At 34.8% G+C, this 20295-nt stretch overlaps 1 protein-coding gene across 1 annotated transcript; it reads left to right on the top strand.

Moving 5' to 3' along the window:
• The first annotated feature begins 3034 nt into the window (after window positions 1-3034).
• Window positions 3035-19315, top strand: LOC122008557 (DNA repair protein RAD50-like). Its single transcript, XM_042564318.1, has 9 exons — window positions 3035-3279; window positions 3366-3690; window positions 5284-5409; window positions 5491-5543; window positions 18139-18289; window positions 18352-18414; window positions 18600-18733; window positions 18818-18946; window positions 19028-19315. The coding sequence occupies exons 1-9, from the start codon at window positions 3050-3052 to the stop codon at window positions 19065-19067; spliced, it is 1251 nt and encodes a 416-aa protein (XP_042420252.1). The 5' UTR covers window positions 3035-3049; the 3' UTR covers window positions 19068-19315.
• Window positions 19316-20295: the final 980 nt, after the last annotated feature.

Raw genomic sequence — 20295 nt, 5'->3', positions numbered from 1 at the left:
GTTGTCCTAGATTCCTAGTTCATATTTTGAATCTGTATAAACTATAAACATCAAATCATCGATGGTTGCCCTAGACTCATTCTTGAGGTAGAATATTATTATTGTTGTAAATAAGATTGCTTTGTGTTCTTTATTCAGTTTGCTAGTCTCTGGCTGGTTTCAGAAAATGAATTTGGGTTTTCAAATGAAACAACATTTTGGCCAATTGTATGCAACTTTGTATTACAAGAGGTTGTTTTCACGACTTAGATCTGTGACCCCAAGGTCATATGATGATAATTTTATCGTTGCACCAAGGCTCCCCTTCAACTTGACATCTAAGAATATTTAAGAAAAATAAATATTGTCACTTCAATACACAATGATTGTAAGGGTAGAATCTAATCAATTGATTGTAAATTCTAACCAATTAAGAAAATAATACAAAAAAAAGGATAGCCCGGTGCACGAAGCTTCCGCCATGCGGGGTCCCGGGGAAGGGATTAAGAAAATAAGTTAAACCAAATATATTGGACATCGGTTGAAATGTCGTTCCGTGCCGCGATGATTTTTACCGTTCTGTCGGGCGGCCGAAATCGGCACAGGAGGCGTCCCCGTCTCGACAGCGCCGAAGGAGACGCGGGACGCCTCTGACGGCGTCCTACAATGCCTTCGGCACCGAAGGCGTCGCCGAAAGCGTTCGACGACCTTGCCGGTGTCGTCGGATGCTTTTGGCGCTGTTGGACACCCCCGCGAGGATCGTGGGCGATCTCGCATCCGCGAGCTTTTTCTTTTTCAATAATTAATTATTTTATTTAATTAATTTAAATAATTCCTAAGGAGGATGCGTAATATTTCGATGAGGCTTTGATAAACCCTAATTAAATTATCCTAATAATATATATAAAAAATATATTTAAAATTAAAATAAATTTAATAAATTTTATTAATTAATATTCTGAAAAAATAATGTTTTAAATTTCATTTAAAATTTTTAAAAAATATAATAATTCTTATTTATATTCTAATATATATTTTATTATTTTAAATTTCATTTAAATTTTTTAAAAAATCTTTAAAAATTCTAAATGTTTTTTAAAAAATTCTAATAAATTATATTTATATTCTGATATTCTTTTTTATTTTAAATTTTTTTAGTTAATATTTTTTTACTATTTAAAATATATATTATTTAATTAATAACTAATTAAATAATATATAGTTAATTTATATAATTATTATTATATATAAAGTAATATCTTGTATTAATTTATATTCTTATTATTATTATTATTTAGATAGTTCCATTTTAATTTGAATTATTGATATATTAATTCTGTTTAAATAAAATGATTTTTAATTATTTTTTCTAATAATATTAAATTATTCAATAATTGAGAACTTATAATAAATCAATATACAACTTATTTTTATATACACCATAAATATATTTATCTTATAATTACTATATATAAATAAAAAAATATCGAAACTGTATCGGTACGACACGATACAATACCGAAACCTTATCATTCCGATTTGAGACCAAAACCTCGGCACGGGTCGAAATTTTAAACCTTGATATTGGATAAATCTTATGTTATATGATAAAAGTATAAAGCTCGGAGAAAGTGGAAGTGGAATATCAAAGTTAACAATGATATAAAGCCAAGGATGGCCAAGATGGATATGACATGAAATAAGAATTAAGAAGAACAAATCTTGTCCTATTAATATACAATGACAGTGAGTGTGAAATCGATAGTGACTTAGAGATTTTTGCCTTTCATATGAAGACAATGACTTTTATATGAAAAGCAATTGATGAAATTTTTTTATTGTGTATTTCTTTTCATATCCTAATGGAATAAAATAAATTATAATTTATACATTGTCATCAATGTAGGATATGGACCGATATATTCTTGTTATGTGTCAAAAACAACTTCATCTATACTGTTATGTGATTAAATGGAAAATTATTAATTATATTATTTTTACAAATTTTTGGAAATCAAAACTAAGCTGAATAAAATAAATTCCTTTTAAACATAGTATATGATTTTTATTTGAACATTACGTTTCATGATTTGATAGAATTTGCAATTCTAAAACTGAATGATCCTTGATAGAAACTTCAATTTGACAACCTTACCTTAAGACAATTTATTCACATCTCTGTAACTAATAACTGAGTAATTCTGAATGCTTCCAAGACCTTGAATAAGGTTATAGATATGCAAATTTTGTGTAACTTTCTGTTATTGTTGTTGAATAATTCAGTTCCATAAAATTCATGCACTAACAATAATTTACTGCTTACCACTCTTGAAGTCTTATAAGTTGGACCCCATGCATCACTTGCAAGGCAACAAAAAAAATTGAGACCAGAAACATCTCAAGAAGAGAAACGGAAGCAACTCTTTTATACACAATTCCATATTTTGCAGTTTAATTCTCCTGCTTTTACATATACTACTTTTCTAGTCCTTAGTTTTCTAACAATTATGCTGCTCAAATTAGTAACATTTTGTTTTTTGTTCTGATTGAGGATCACATCTTCTCATGACCTGGATGAGTTAATAGGTTCTAAACTTCTAATAAGATAAGAAATCTGGTGCAGACTTGGGTATCCAGTGAATGATACTGTCATAAAATGCTCAAGACTAACTTGGCATGACTGCATAGTGTAAACTCTCATTTACGGTTTACCTCAATTGAAATGGATATTCGACAGGGAATTTTGAGAAATAGCATGTGGCTTATGATCCTCATGCAAGGGAAACTAAAGATAATAACTAGATGTAATGCAGAGATGCGCCATTGGCTGGATTACAATCATCTTGTTGATGCCTTGATGGTGAAATGTTAGACATGTGAGACTCAAAAGCTTGTGCTGAAGAGTATAACATCAAAATGCAATTATAAACTATTGTCAGATATAGTTTGTATCTTGTCGGTAGTTTTCTTTTCCCTTTATTTAAGTATATGTTGAAAACTACAAACAAAGTGATTTTGTTATCCATTTCTGTTTTCCTGTTTTCTGAATCTAAATTATAAAGAGCGATAAATGTTTGGTATGTTCTCTTATCTGACACTTTCTGCTTCATTGAATTATGTGAAATTTCAGCATTTGTTAGAAGCCGTTGTTCCATTGATGAAGGAAAAAGAGAAGTTATTGCAGGATTATGAAGATCTCAAATTGAAACTTGATCGAGAATATGATGAGCATGCAGAAAATAAAAGAGGTTTCCAGCAGGACATTGAAATGCTTATGACACTCAATAATCGGATCAAAGAGTGTGTTTGATTTTCTTGCATCTACATTTTTTATTTCCTATGTTGTTTCTTTAACTAATAAGCTATGGTCTAATACTTAATCTTAGATACCTTGACTCAAAGAAAGTTGAGAAATTAAAGGACTTGCAAGAAAGGCACGGATTATCTGAATCACAACTGCAAAGATGTGACACAAGGAAGCAGGAAATTTCAACTGATTTGAACAAGAGTAAAGAGTTAATGAGAAATCAAGATCAGCTAAAAAGAAACATTGATGATAATTTGAACTATAGGAAGACAAAAGCTGATGTAGATGAACTTACTCATGAAATTGAGAGCCTAGAGGAGAAGGTACTATCTATTGGCAGTATGTCCAGTCTAGAAGCGGATCTTAAAAAACATCTGCAGACAAAGGAGAGACTTCTTTCAGAGGTAATATGTGCGCAAATTAGTTTCCTGCTTTGTTGCTAATTAACTATTTAAGCTTCAAGAATCAATTACCAATTGAAAAATATCCACGTATTATTATCATCAAATTAATTGCCCATCTATCTTTACCATCCCATTACGCATGCAAAATGTCAATATTATTGCTAACTATTAAATGGGTGACTTTGCGTACTTCTAGCAATTGTTATTCTCGTTATCATTTATTCATGTAATTCCCACCTCATTAACTTTTTTAATCCTCATATTTATCCATATACAGACATTTTGTATGTGCATTTGATTTCCTCTTTATTTTATTTTAATTTAAAATATCTTTATTCTTTTTAATATTTTGCCATTCAGATTTAATTTTCATATATAATTATGTTCAACTATTTATTTATTTCAAATAAGTAATTATTTTAATTATTAAAATTGATTAGTTCTTATTTTGTATTTTATTTGTTTGCTTTTGAGTAAATTGTTCCCATGAATTCAATCTAACTAAAATATTCTCTATGTTTATAATTTAGTTATGTAGCTTTTACATATAGTGTTTTTTGCAATTGGTTAATTAATTTTGTGCCACTTAGAGCCCATGCAATTTCAAGGTTGACCAATTGAGAAGAAAAATGAAAAAAAAAATTAAGATTTTTTTAAAATGTTAAAATTATGAGAGATAAATATAGTAGAGTTATTAAATCCAATACATTTATTGATGACAATAAAATCATATTAAAAATTTAAATCTAAAGTTAAAAATGGGCGCGTAATGCACTAATGGGCAGTGTCTAGCAATCCTCTAATGCATCTATTGCTTCTAGTGTAAAGCATGCAAAATAGTCTTTCAAATGAAAAGAAAAACTTATAACAAAGATAAAAAGTATTATATTTATAATCACATTTCATAATACAAGCACTGTGAGAAAATAGTGTGAAGCATGCAAAAGAGTCTTCCAATGAAACAGAATAGCTTCTAAAAATATATAAAATATATTGTATCTAGAATAACATTTCATAATGCAGGTACTGTGAGAGAAAATAGTTGAATGAGAATAAGTATCATCCATGAGCAGGCTACGAACTGGGCAATATGTAAAACTGAACTAGAACGCCCTGAATTACCGAACTGTAGAATGGAAGAATTAGAAATACATAAGGATGAATCCTTATTGATTCCCGAAAATGGTTAAGCAAATTTCTTATACTGCTGATATAATTCTCTATAGAATATTTTTAATCAATGCTTAGTAGGATGTGAGACTGATGATAATTATGTGTTCTATATTCCTATGAGCAATAATTTACAGATTGTAGTTGATGAAATTAAGGTAGTGTTTATTGAAGTAATAGACTCGTTAGAATATATAAGACCTTGTGAATGGTATAAAAAAAAAAGAAAGAATGGTGGTTACTACTACAACATTGCTTTTAATGGCTGTATTTTCACTTTTTGTGCAATTTCTCCTGCTAATCATGTTTTATCTTCTTAATCAAATAGGAAAATCATTGGTCTTGAAATAAATGGTAATTCTATATGTAATTGTTTATCATGACAGTAATCAAGTATCCTAAATTTCTGCTGTTACATGACAGATGAACAGGTGTCATGGAACCCTATCTGTCTATCAAAGTAACATATCAAAGTACAAGATCGACCTTAAACATGCTCAATACAATGATATTGATAAGAGATATTTCAATCAGCTGATTCAACTTAAGGTATGCATTTCTCTTGATGTTGTTATTTCAGTTGACATTCTTCAAGTGCATTATAATCATTACTAATCAGTTTACTTGCAGACAACGGAAATGGCAAACAAGGACCTTGACAGATACTACAATGCACTTGATAAGTAAGCACTTTGATCTCACCATAAGTTAGTTTCCTTTGTACTTCGTGTTTGACAATATAACCAATTGTCATGGACTTGAATATTGTGATATAAAGCCTCAAACTACCTTTGTTTTATCTTTTTGGAAATTTTCTGGTGGATAATTCATGGGGGATCTCTGGGAGCATCATAATCTTATCCAATGAAATTCTATCAAACTTTATGACTTAATTACTTGGATATTCATGGTTAGCATTGCATGTACACAACTTGTGTTATTGTATCCTGTAGACAAGAGATGCCTTACCTAAATCAGAAGTTCATTAGAATGAAAGTACAAAACTATGTGAGATGCACCAACAAACGCCAGAATTTTGGTAGAGGCAATGTTTAATTTATCACAACTACAAGCATTTTGTCTTGCCTGACATATTGTGCATTTACCATGCGTCAGTGAAGCTATTTTTTTCCCCCAAAATAAGCTTTGGCATTATGTGTGCCACTTCTGTCAAGCAGTTTATGCTTTCGTTGTATATAGCTGAGGCTCTAAAACCCATACGGCTTTTGGTTTCATCATTATCAAACTGTGTTTGTCCCAACTATTTGAACTTGGCTACATAAATTTTCTATTTCCATTGACCCATATAATAAGATTTAGTTTCATGTTCATGGGTTTTGACAAATATGATGTTGGCTATCTAGGCCTAACAGAACCCTTTATCTTTTACCATCTGGACTTGGGACTCATTGGCAGTTTTGGCAAGCAAACATATATGTGACCCTTATTAAGTTTTAAATTGGACTGTAAACTAGTTATATTTTTCTTGTTAACAATGTCAACACATGCTAATAAGATAATTCATATCTATCACATAATGAATATTCAAATGGCAATAAGATATAATCTTTTAAGACAACTGATGAATGGAACATATAAACTAAACATTGATGCACAAATTTGTTTGCCTTTCTTTAGGAAGGGAGGTAAGAAAGGTTTTAGAACAAGTATGCAAGTTGCTTGTAATTGAGTCGCTGCGTAGTGTATATGAAATATTTAAGGGCATCCACAATGTATATGAATTCATTTTTGCCGGTAGATTATTTAACATTAAATTTATGCATAAAAATGCATTTTAATCACAATTTTTTTTTTTTTAAACCTACTTCATAAGAATACAACATGCAAAGACCCCAACACCACCTAGGCAACACCTATAACAAAATTTATGTTTCTAACATTTTTCTACAAAGCATGTAGTGTGTGTTGGTGCAGCAGAAGAAGTTTGAATCGTTAGAGGGGAGGGGTGAATAACATACCTGTAATTAAAGTTAATCTATTTCTCTTGCTAACAAACTAGCAAGGACACACACATTAATTGTAAAAAGCAATCATACAAAATGGAAAAAGGACATGAAGTTTACTTGGTTACAACCCTTAGGTTATTATCCAAGACTATGAAAAACTTCACTAGAATTCCTTTTTCGAACACAAGTTAGAGGCGAAGAAGCCCCTTATAGCAGTTGAGCACAAAAGTAGATTGTAACGAAAAATAAATAACTTAAACAGTGAATTCGAGTGTGTCTATTTAACTTCGAGCTCTATTCCTTTATTTATAGCCTTCATCTTCGATTTGATTGTTTACTGACGTGGCACCTTTCGGGCGCCTAGAGTCGTCTAACTCGATCCACTTTGGCAATGGTTTGCTATGACTTCATGCATTCTGGGTGCTTGGAAGTGATTTGGGCGCCTAGAGTTGGCTGACGTGTACGTCGTCCTGATCTGTTTCGACAGCGGTTCTGTTGACGTGGCCACGACATTCGAGTGCCTGAATTTGTTCCGGGCACTGGAATGGTCAACTTGTGGAGTTGATCATTTTCTTTTCCAATTGTCTGGGTGATTGCATCGCGGAATTAAGCTCACCCCAACTCAATTCTCTCATATGCATCTCGTGCGTCCTCGTTCCATCATAGTACTCTTCCGCAGCTTCTCGTCTATCAGATGCACTAAGCCTGTCGACTCCTTTCCTTGAAACCCTTCACAACCGCTTGCGTCTTCTGCCATCTCGGATGCTTATGTGTTCCCCTAGGTCCCTATACACTTGGACACACAACTTAAATTCACAGGGTCTAACTTAATCTGTGTTGAACTCATATCAGAACTGTGGCTTAACCACTTGAGGTATTTACAATCTCCTCCTTTTTGATGTGAATCAACACAGATTAAGTTAGAGATAAAATAAAAAGAAGCAACAAATAGTTGAAAGTAGCAAAGCAAAATAAATTACTTGATTTATCAAATATTTTTGAATGATAAAATATTTTGATACTTTTCTACTTGAGCCCCTAGAATTTTGAAAATTATATTTTGGTTCTTCCCTTCCAACTTTTTTTTCTTTGGTTCTTTAATAAATTAAAATTATTTGAATCAATTTGATCCATTAATCTTAAGTTTTCATTTGACAATCTCTCATATTCTTCTTTTGAGCTTGAATTGTCTAATTTAACTTTCTTCAATTCTTTATGCTTAGTTCTTAATTTACACAATGAGCTAGGAAACATTTTAATCGCATCATAAAGCTGATCTAAGGGTAGAAGTCTTGCCTCACTTACCGTGTTAGATTCGTTGATTGAGGCGCCCCTGCACTATTGCTTTATGCGGTTGATGAGTAGTCATCTTTTTTTGCAAGCCCCGCTATTTATTCTGACTCTGAATCTTTTAAGGAATCGTCTCAAGTTGCTTTTAAATTCTTGTATTTGTCTTGTAGGCTTCTTGTCCTTGGCCTTTTCTTTGTTCTTTTTCTCGACCTTGGGGCAATTGTCCTTGATGTGACCTTCCTTGTCACAATTGAAGCACCTTACTTTCCTTTTCTCCTTTCTTCTTAGTAGTCTTGAGCCATGTTTCTTATCAAACTTGTTAGATTAAAAAATTTGTTCATCTTCCTTACCTGATAAGCTTCATCATCTTCGTCCAAAGATGTGTCTGATTCTGATTCGCTCTTCTTTGCATTTATAGCGATATTGTGGTTCGTCATTCCTATTTTTTTCATACCTGCACATCTAGATTCGTGTAATTCCATAGTGGAAAATAATTCGTTTAAACTGCTTATCTCGAGATTTTTTGAAATATAGTAGGAGTCTACTATCAATATCCATTCTCGAGTTCTTGGAAATGCATTGAGTGCAGATCTTGATTTGTGATTATTTCTCTGAGGTTGCTGAGACTAGTGAGGATCTCTTTTAACTTGCCTTCATGGAGTTCCATAAACTTTTTCCAAAGAACTTTGGCAGAGTCGTAGGCGTCAATCTGGTTGAGTTCTTGCGCTAGTGGTACACTTAGCAAGTGAAACTCAGCCTTACCATTAGCCATGAACTCGTCTCGTTGGTCGATAGTTTTTCCTCGATTTCTTCAGCATCCTTGTTTATGGGCACTTTGAAACCATGCTTTATATAAAGTATAATATCAAAATTAGTTTTAAAAAATACCTTCATTTTCTTTTTTCATATTGTGAACTCACCCTCGAATTTAGGTGGATGGATGTTTGATCTAGCTATTTTCTTGATCCCCTCTTATTGCACAATCGACGATTAGTCCTTCTAGCGGTTCGAGCTCTGATATCAATTGTTGGCGTAGTGGAAGCGGTTTGGATCATGGTTTGCAAAATCGCAATCCAGATCGTACGATCCGGAAACCCAAAATTGATCTAGGATCGCGCATAATCGATTTTTGCAGTAGGATCGTAGTAGGATTGGTAGAATTGGTAGGATCGGTGGAAGCTTTGAGAAGTCATAACTTTTGACTCAGATTGAATCACGGGGCCTATAATATATCAAATCAAATCTCGTTCAGAGATCTTTAATAAATTTCAAAGTTTATCCTTAGCTACTCTATTTCAAACCCAAAAAATATCATTTAAATCCTTTTTGGATGTCCAGAAGATTTTATCTTTTTTTTTTAATTATTTTTTTGCCTTATTAGGGTTTTAAATTATTTAAGCATATGTTTAATTATTTTTGAATTAGTTTTTTTATCAATAATATTCTGTCATTTCTTTTTCCCAAAATGATGAGTTTTTGGATACCTATTATCTAGTATTGTGTGGCATCAACTAGTGTTTAGAAGATTATTTCCAACGTTCATATTTGAATCAAAGGATTCAATAACTTCTGTTATGAACGTTAGGTGCTTTGTTGACCTTTAAATTTGATCATCTTATAAACTAAGGAAATATTTTTACCGTTGAATGTGTTATTATTATTGTGTTAATAAAAATTTTATATTCTTTCATTTTATGATATGAAAATATAAATATTATTACTATGCGAGAATGGTAGTTAAATTACTAGTTAATTTAAATTTGTACATATAGTAATGTAAAATGAGGTGCTGAGTGTAAATAATTGCATATATATGCAAATTAGTTATCTATTTATGTGTAAATGAGTTTTTTAGATATTTTTTCTAATTATTAATCATGTATGATAAGATATTAAGGGTTTTTGGTAGGATCGTACGATTTTACGATCCGATCCCAACCGATTCGATCCTGACCCTAAATCGATTTTGCCTAGGATCGCGATTCTACAAATTATGATTTGGATCGTTAGAGGGGAGGGGTAAATACCGACCAACAGTTAAAGTTCGGGTGCCTGGACTCGTCGAACTCAATCCACTTTGGCAACGGTTTGCTAACGGCTCTGGTTGACTTCACGTATTTTGGATGCTTGGAAGTGATTTGGGCACATGGAGTTTGCTGATGTGGACGTCGTCTTGATCCATTTTCGCAACGGCTCTGCTGATGTGGCCACGACATCCGAGCGCTTTTCGGGCACTTGGAAACGTTCCAGGTGCCTGGATTTTTTTCCAATGGGTGATTGCATCTTGGAATTGAGCTTATCTCAACTCAATTCCGTTCTTCTCGAGCAGTCTTCTAGCTTCTGTCTCTCAGATGCATCTCGTGCATCCTTCTCGTTCCACCGGAGTACTCTTCCGTAGATTATCGTCTATCGGATGTACTAAACCTGTCAACTCCTTTCCTTGCAATCCTTCACGACCGCTTGCGTCTTTTGCGGTTTCGGATGCTTGTGTGTTTCCCTAAGTCCCTGTACAAGGTCTAACTTAATCTGTGTTGAACTCACATCAGAACTATTAACCACCTAGGGTACTTATAGTGTGATCTATACAAGAAGTTCCAACAATTTATATGCAAAATTAATAATCTTTTTTAGGAAATATAATCAAGGCTGTTGAATCGAGCTTCAAAGTGTGAGTTGTCTTGTTGATTTTGTGAATATTGTATCGAATTGTGAATCGTAACATTCATGTATATTTTAAGTAAAAAATTACCTTTCTAAAATTTATAAAAGTGTTGGATTATAAGATAATATGATTAATAAAGCACATTGTAACAAATAATAAAATTTATTATAGAATTAAAGATCCTAAAGGTCATATCGTTAGAATAATTGATTAAAACTTTCATCTATCTTTACAAACAATTGAAATATACAAAAAAAATCGTTAAAAAGAAATGTCGTAATCATTCTATATTCCCATTTGAGATGTCATCATCCTCGTGTTGAAGGCATAGCAATTTTTTTCTTTTTCATCTTCAACATTTTTCTTAATAGTTGTACTTACCAAGGAAAGAGACCTTAATGTCTTGGGTAACAGGTTAGCTAGTCATCAACGTCAGTTGCTAAGGATGAGGGCTGGGAGATATGGACATCTTATTGTTGAAGAGGCTTGAAGAATAAGGGAGGGTTGTTGTCTATGGAGGGGTGGCATTCTATGGTGGAAGATGCTCGTGGAATATAGACATCGATTAATGTTGCTGAGCATGAGAGCCAAGAGACTTCCTCTAATCAACGTTGATTACTAAGGGAGCTCAAGGAATACAAACGCCAGTGTCGGCATCCTCTTGTTAATGATTGATTATTGAGGACAGGTGTTCAAATATGTCCTTTGGTTCAAGATGCATCAGGAAGAAGCCACTAAAGCTTCAAACAACTCTGATCGTTTGAGAGATGTTCATTGATGGTTCAGGGTAACGAGCCACAGTTGAGGAAACAACATTTGATTAACAAAGGGTCATAGACAATAAGCCGCCATCGAAGAAGTAACCTTTGGTAAGTGTTGAATACTTCTGAAGATTCCCTTGATTGTAGGGATGATGATTGATTTAGATTCCCTTGATTATTGGGATTGAGATTGATCTTGATTGTATTCCCTTGACTATAGGGATTAAGATGGATTTTTCTTCTCTCCTTATGTATATAAATACTACATGTAAACATATTAATGATAAGATACAGAGATTATCTCTTTTCCACATGATATCAGAGCGAGGTTGAAAGATAAACCCTATTTTTTTTTTCTGCACCGCCGTTCCTTGTGCTGCAGCATCGCCCGACATTGTCGCCCTCCTCTCCTCTTCGCGAACTGATGTCGGTATTTTCCTATGTCATGAGCACACCGTCCTTTGTCCTCTCTTACTGTCCGACGACGGAGAGAAGCTTGAGAGATCAGCAGTTTGGCGACGGTAGGGATTATTCTTCCTGCAATTCCACCGTCCTCACCTATCTTCTTGCAACGCTCAAGCCTTTTTTCGCCGTGTACCCTCTTTCACCGAGCTGATCAATGGCTTTCTCCGACACTCCAAAATCGGATATTTTAATATTTACCAACCATATCACTGCACCACTCTCTTCCGAGCAGTTGGATAGTAAGAACTACTCTTCTTGGGCTACTCACATTGAGCTTTGGCTTGTTGGACAGGGTTATGAGACACATCTCACTCACACCAAAGAGGATGTTCAAGTTGCCGATCGTCCTTTATGGAAAAAGGTTGACACCCAGTTGTGTTGCATTATCCGAGCCACATCCATTCATCTCTTAGGGATGTCTTCCGCACTCACAAAACCTGTAACTCTGTTTAGACACAGGCTCAACAACTCTTTACAAATACCTCTCGACGACTCTATCAGGTATGTGAAGATCTCATGACCATCCTCAATGCCCATCAGGTTAAGGATTCAATGTCTATCTATCTAGGTTCAATCTCTTGTCTTCTTTGTGACTTTAATGAACTACTTCCACTTGCGGCCACTCTTGTTGCGGAGCTTGAAAATCGGAAGAAATTTTTTGTCTTTGGCTTTATATGATCTGCCCACAGATTATTCTCATGTTCGTGATCAGATCCTGGGCAGCCCTATAGAAGCTACCATGGACAGTACTTGAGCAATTCTGCTCCGTGTCTCTGCCAAAGTCTTGTCGTTGCCTTCTTCTATTCCTGTTAACTCGTCAACTTTGGTCTTTCGAAACAACAATAGACCTCCACCTCGTAAGGGTGGCAAAGGATGTCCTTGGTGTGATCACTGCCATCGACCAGGACACACGATTAATAAGTGTTGGAGTCTCCATGGTTAACCTCTTCGTGTTGCTCAGATCGCTCAGAGTTCTGTCACTTCTTCAGCTTCCGCTGCACAATTGCCACCGGATCTGACCCCACCACCTTCCTATGATGACTTTCTGAAATGGTATGAGAATCATCAGGCTTCGGATTCCATTGCTGTCGTCGCACACACTGGTAATTCCTTTGTTGGCATATCTCGCTCTTCAGGTCCTTGGGTTCTTGACGGCTACGATTATATCACTGGTAATAAATCCTTTTTTTCTTCTTTCTCTACTTCCGGTTATTTACCCTTTGTCACCATGGCCAATGGTTCCCAAACTCAGTCCCAGGTGTTGGCATTGCTCATTCTTCCCCATCTCTTTCTATTCATAATGTTCTTTATTCCTCCGGAGCTCCCTTTAATTTATTTTCTATAAGCCAACTCAGTTACTCGGGCCTTTGATTGTGTCATCTTTTTTACTAAAGCTTTTGTTTCCCTACAATACCGGAGTACGGGGAGGATGATTGGCTTCGGATGTGAGTCTCATGGCCTATACAGGCTTCAACAACCCTCTCTTGTTGGTTCAGCGGTGACATATCCACTTCTTATTCATGCTCAGTTGGGACATCCAGGTCTGGATAAGTTGAAGCAATTACATCCTAGTCTTTCTCACTTAAGAGTCTTTGTCTTGTGAGTCATGCCAATTAGGAAAGCATGTTCATAGTTCTTTTTCTCCTCGTATTGAGTCGGGTTATGCCCCTTTTTTCTTTGGTTCATTCTGATGTTTGGGATCCGAGTCATATTTCTTCTACATTGGGATCACGATATTTTGTTACTTTTGTAGACGATTTTTCTCGTTGCACTTGGTTATATCTGATGAAGGATCGTTCAGAATTGTTTTTTATTTTTCAATTTTTTTCCATAAAATCAAAACTCAATTTGGTATTTCTCTTCGAACTTTGCAAAATGATAATGCACGTGAGTATCTATCTACTCAGTTTCGTATCTTCTTGGCATCTCACAGTGTGTTGCATCCCACGTCTTGCCTTCATATCCCTCAACAGAATGGGGTTGCAGAATGTAAGAATCGTCATCTCCTCGAGACCACCCGGACTCTTCTTCTCCACTCTCACGTTCCTCATCAGTTTTGTGGCGACGCTGTACTTACTGCGCGTTATCTCATCAATCGCATGCCTTCCTCAATTCTCCAGGGTACATTACCTTATCATGTAATTTATCCTCATCAATCTCTTCATCCTTTACCACCTAGGGTCTTTGGTTCTATATGTTTTGCTCATACTCTTGATCCTGACATTGACAAACTCTCTCCCCGGTATTATAAGTGTCTTCCTTGGATACCTCCGGTCTCAGAAAGGGTATAAGTGTTATTCTCATACTCTCCGTCGGTACTTTGTCTCTTTGATTCGGTTCCCTTTTTTTTTTTTAAGCCTCACGCATCTCCATCCAAGTTCTCTCCTCCGTCTGCACTAGTGACTGTCTTTTATCTCCGGGGGCGTCTCTACTACCTCCAGCCCCATCTCCTCCTTTGCAGGTTTATTGGCGTCGTCCTTGCCCTGCTTTGCCATCACCCATCATTGACACTGCCATAGACACACCTTTGGAGCTGAGTCCTTTGCCTCTTTCTCCATTCCCATCTCCTGAGTCTAATATTTCCATTGCACTTTGGAAAGGTATGCGTTCCACTCGTAATCCTTCTCATTATATTTCCTTGAGTTATCATCGTCTTTCTGCTTCCTACTTTTTTTGTCTTTCTTCCTTGTCGTCTGTTTCTCTTCCAAAGACTGCAGGTGATGCCTTTTGCCCATCCAGGATGGAAACAGGCTATGCTTGATGAAATGTGTGTCTTGCAGTGCAGTGGGACTTGGGACCTCATTCCTCTACCACCTGGGAAGTTAGTTGTTGGCTGTCGACGAATGCAGACTGTGAAAGTTGGTCCATACAGCATGGTTGACCGACTTAAGGCTTGCCTCGTCACTCAAGGCTATACTCAGATCTTTGGATTGGATTATGGGACACTTTTTCTCCTATTGTCAAGATATCTTCTGTGCGCCTTTTCCTGTCCATTGCTGCGATTCAACATTGGTCTCTTTATTAGTTGGATATCAAAAATGCATTCTTGCACGGTGACCTTCTCGAGGAGGTCTACATGGAGCAACCTTCGTGTTTTGTTGCTCAGGGGGAGTCTTCTGGTCTTGTATGTCGCCTGTGAAAATCTTTATATGGCCTCAAGCAGTCACTCAGGGCATGGTTCGGTAGATTTAGTACTGTAATTCAACAGTTTGGCATGGCTCGGAGCGAGACTGACCATTCTGTCTTTTATCGCCACTCATCTACTAGTTGCATTTACTTAATGGTTTATGTTAATGATATCATCATCGCAGGTAGTGATCATATCAGGATTTCACAGTAAAACATCTTTCAAACATTTCCAGACAAAGGATCTCGACAAATTTAAATATTTCTTGGGGATAGAAGTTGCACAGTCTAAAGATGAGATCATCATATCCCAAAGGAAGTATGCAATGGATATTTTGGAAGGAACAGAAATGTTAAAATCAAAGACAGTCAACAATCCCATGGATCTTAATGTCAAGCTCTTACTAAATCAGGGGGAACCTCTTCCAGATCCTGAACGGTACAGACGATTAGTAGGGAAACTAAGCTATTTTATTGTTCCTCGTCCGGATATCTCGTTTGCAGTAAGTGTAGTAAGTCAGTTTCTTAACTCTCCATCCAAGGAACATTGTGATGTTGTGACTCGCATTATTCGATATATCAGAGGTGCACCAGGAAAGGGTCTTTTGTATGAAGACAAAGGACATACTTGAGTTGTAGGATATTCTGATGTAGATTGGATAGGATCTCCCACTGATAGAAGATCCACTTATAGGTTTTGTATATTTGTCGGAGATAATCTTATTTTTTGAAAAAACCAAAAACAGAATGTTGTGACAAGATCCAGTGCAGAGGCAGAGAATCGAGCTATGGCCATAGCTAGTCAAGAGCTTACATGGCTAAAATAGTTACTTTAGGAACTAAGGTTTGGAGAGGTTACACAAGTATCACTTATATGTGACAACCAGGCGACCATGCATATCGCCTCGAACTCAGTTTTTTATGACAGGATAAAGCATATTGAAGTTGACTATCATTTTGTGAGAGAGTGTCATATATGGCGAAATATCTACTAGCTTTGTCAATTCACATGATCAACTAGTAGATATATTCACTAAGTCACTAAGAGGTCTCCGAATTGACTATATATGTAACAATCTTGGTGCATATGATCTATATTCTCCAGTTTGAGGGGGAGTGTTGAATACTTCTGAAGATTCCCTTGATTGTGGAGATTATACTTGATTTGGATTCTCTTGATTATTGGAATTGAGATTGATTTTGATTGTATTCCCTTGACGGTAGAGATTGAGATTGATTTTTCTTCTCTCCTTATATATATAAATACCTACATGTAAACATGTTAACGATAAGATAGAGAGATTTTCTCTTTTCCACGTTAAGCAAAGAGTTTAAGACAATACGATGTGTGAAGGATCAAAGATGAATCATCAAATAGAGTAACCCATGATATTTTTCAAAGCCTAAATTAATTGTGCGGAACAAATTATTTACCCAATTACATTTAATTAATGGATAAGTTCAAGAATCAGTTGATTGACATTGAATCAAGTTGGAATTGTATTGAGTGAGACCGATTTTTGACACAAATGATTCACCTATATGGTTTGAATCGTTTTGGGTGCAAGTCCAATTAAATTGTGCCATTTGAATTGTGAATCATACAATTCTGATATTTATGAACATAGTAATAAAGTTCAGTTATCCCACTTACTCCCTCTCTAAACTAACTTTTGCATTATTAGTTTATATGATATATTATAAATGATTTGTTATTTTTCCTCGGCTGTTCATTAGCATTCAAAACTTTTGCTACTAAATTTTATGTAAAACTTCACCTAGATGCAACATCCGTTTGTTCTGAATCACTTAATGTCATTCGTTTGCACTCATGAATAGTTTATAATTAGCTTGTGTCTGTTGGAGAGGAGGAAGAAGGGAAAGAAAGAAAAAGAGTGTTGGAAGGGAAGAGAGGAAGGAAGGGAGGGGAGAAATTTCCTTTGTTTTGTCTCCTTGAAAAGAGAGGAATGGAATCATAAACTTAATCATTTCCTTGTATAGTAACCAAGGTTCTAAACTTAGAATATTGGTTAAACCTTTCAATTTTTGTCATTCCCAAAACATGCAGGGTTAAGCAGGTCTTTTCAGCGCTTTCCTTTTTTTCCTTTCCTCTTCCACCCACTTTTGGAAGGAAAGAAAGGTAAGGAAAGAAGTTTCAAATTGTTCCTTTTCTCCCCTTTTTGTTCTTCTACCACCGAAGTAGATAAGACTGCCTTTCCTCCTCCCATCCATTTATTTGGTTCCCTTCCTAAGTAAAGACAGCATTAAAGATAAATTAAACCTGTCATCTGACTCTTCTTCTTTCAGTATTCATAAACTATGTTGTAAACTGTTGGATTGGACTTTGGGCTGCCAAATTGAAGATGAAAGAAATATTTGATTGCACATGGATATATGATGCACTGAAGCTCATATTGTTGGTATGCACAACTGCATGGACTTTTTGAAAGTATGGTCAAGTCTAATAGATTTATATAGACTGGCTGAGCCAATTGATGATTGAAGCAATAAAGAATTTGCTTGTGCTCTTTATGGCTGTTTAATCTTTTATAAAGTGCATATTAATCCAATTACCTAATAACATCAACAAAGCATATCACCCTTTTGAGGTTTGCACCACTGGATATGGATATGCAGCTACATGGATGGCTTAAACATGACACCTGCCCATCAGAAAATACTCAATGAACTTGTCATTCTATGTAAGGAAGACAGATGTTAATGTGATAATCCAACTCAGGCTTATCATTTGCAATGCCTTGGATGTTTTCCCTTTTGTAATGTTTAACGACATGCAATGCATCTCCTCTTGACAGTTTGATCTTTGACTATTTTCTCGTTCTCTATGATACATTTGTTCAACTGCAGTTGCATGCCACGCCTCTCTGTGCCAAACGTTTTGCACAATGAAAGAAATTAGAATTTTAGTTCCCTCCTATTGCTGTGCCTGTATTTTTTTTTTCCGTAGCGCTGGCTTCCTTGATGATAAATTATTTTCTGTCACCAGGGCACTCATGCGTTTTCATACAATGAAAATGGAGGAAATAAATAAGATCATAAAAGAATTATGGCAGCAAACATATAGGGGCCAGGATATAGATTACATTAGTATCCACTCTGATTCGGAAGGTGCTGGGAGCCGGTCATACAGCTACAGAGTAAGGACAATAATATTAATTAAAAGATTAAGCAACAATTCTAATCTGTGGTGATTATTCAGGTCCTGATGCAGACTGGTGAAACCGAGCTTGAGATGAGGGGAAGGTGCAGTGCTGGTCAAAAGGTGATTTCTTTTATTTTGCTTTGTTATTTCTGTTTTTGTATATTGTTTTATAGAGGTCAAATTTGATCACTGATTGATAAGTTTGGGAAAGAAATATACTAGTATTCATCAATTGCATAACTATGTTTCATTTTGTCTAATTTGACAATTAGGATAATTTTGTGCATCTTATGTTGATTTTTCAGGTTCTTGCTTCTCTTATCATAAGATTGGCGCTCGCTGAAACATTTTGTCTAAATTGTGGAATACTTGCACTGGATGAGCCAACCACCAACTTGGATGGGCCAAACGCAGAAAGTCTAGCCGCTGCTCTCGTTAGGTAATTTATCATCACGGAAGCAATAGTAGTTATGCCAATGATAAGTTGCCACACTATTAAACTCAATCATTGCTTGATTCTCAGAATCATGGAAGATCGGAAGGGTCAAGAGAACTTTCAGTTGATAGTCATTACACATGATGAAAGATTTGCTCAGCTGATCGGTCAGCGCCAGCATGCTGAGAAATATTATCGGGTCACAAAGGACGAACAGTAAGCTTAAATAGTTGCTTTTTCTTTTCAGGCTTTTGCTTTGGTGTTCTTCCTCTGCTCATTTAAACTGTTTTGTTCCAGTCAACACAGCATTATTGAAGCTCAAGAAATTTTTGATTGATTTTGTTGCGTCAAGATGGAGATTATTGGCTTACAAAAAAATCTCTTAGTTGAATGTTATTAGTCGGCCTATCTCAAAACAATTTACAGATCAGCTGAAGTGAAACAAAGACCAGTGTCAATGTCTTTTTTTTTTTTTTTTTTAATTTGGATTGGTGAGTTCTGGTTGAGTTTTGTTTATTGTATCCAAGAACCTACTGTAAATAAGTATGTTTTTAATTAATCTAATTTTAATTGATACATTGGCCACATTTATTGTCATTTATCTGCTGATAATAGATATTTAGTATATATATGGACTTATAATTCTGCGTCTATTATTACTTATGGGCTAATAATAGTTGTTCACTATATATAGGGTTGGTGCCTAGGGGCTTAGTGAATAATCTTGACTTAATTTTTTGTTCTCCATTGATAAGAAGTTTTACGGCGCTGTCATCCCTTAAGTCTCTTGGAAGATTTTCTTTTCCGTTGTATTTTTTTCCAAAAAATTAAGTTAACGACGCTAAAGACAAGGATATGATTCTTTAATTAAGTTCTTTATCTATTATGTTTATATATTTATTTTTCTTATGTCATGTTTAATTGATGAAATTCATATGTTCTTTTATTTCTTATATGTGAATATTTATATGGTTCTTAGAATACATGTGACTTAAGTTTTACAAAAACTATCAATTGGTATCAGAGCTACAGCTTTGTTTCATTGATTTCATGGTTTAAAGTTTAATTTTTTATCGATCTTTTGGATTTTATGCTGAATTATGTTTTACTAGTATAAAAAGTATTTGATCGTCCAAATTTTTATATAGAAAACCTAAAAAGATTTGATCTTTCATATAGCGATGGTTTAATCGATTGATTTGATCAGCCAATCGATTATCAATTAATTATCAAGCGTGAAATATCGAATAGAATTAATAGGAATTGATTAAGAATTTTTTTTTTATCAATTTCCAATATAAACTCGTGATGGAATTAATTAGTAATTAATTAAGTTTATTTTTAATCAATTATAATTTTTTGATAATCGATTGAATATTATTTTTTAATCGTGAGTTTATCTTTAATAGATGAATTTAATCGATTGCATGATTTCGTAAAGTAATATTATTGTCACATAAAAAATAAATAAAAAAATACTGTTTCAACGTGACGAAATACAGTTTCATATATAAAAAAAAAATTGAAACAATATGAAAGTTTTTTTTTTTTTAAAAAAAACGGTA

This window comes from Zingiber officinale, chromosome 8A (assembly GCF_018446385.1).
Source record: "Zingiber officinale cultivar Zhangliang chromosome 8A, Zo_v1.1, whole genome shotgun sequence".
Taxonomy (NCBI): domain Eukaryota; kingdom Viridiplantae; phylum Streptophyta; class Magnoliopsida; order Zingiberales; family Zingiberaceae; genus Zingiber; species Zingiber officinale.
The sequence above is the reverse complement of the archived record's forward strand: the minus strand, read 5'-3'. Positions and strand labels throughout refer to the sequence as shown.

Bases quoted from the DNA above. Each gene is read 5' to 3' on its own strand.
- LOC122008557 (XM_042564318.1), top strand. From the start codon at position 3,050: ATGTTTGGTATGTTCTCTTATCTGACACTTTCTGCTTCATTGAATTAT. The intron at 3,280-3,365 runs GTGTGTTTGATT...ACTTAATCTTAG, and splicing joins CTCAATAATCGGATCAAAGA to ATACCTTGACTCAAAGAAAG. The intron at 18,290-18,351 runs GTAAGGACAATA...GTGATTATTCAG, and splicing joins GCCGGTCATACAGCTACAGA to GTCCTGATGCAGACTGGTGA.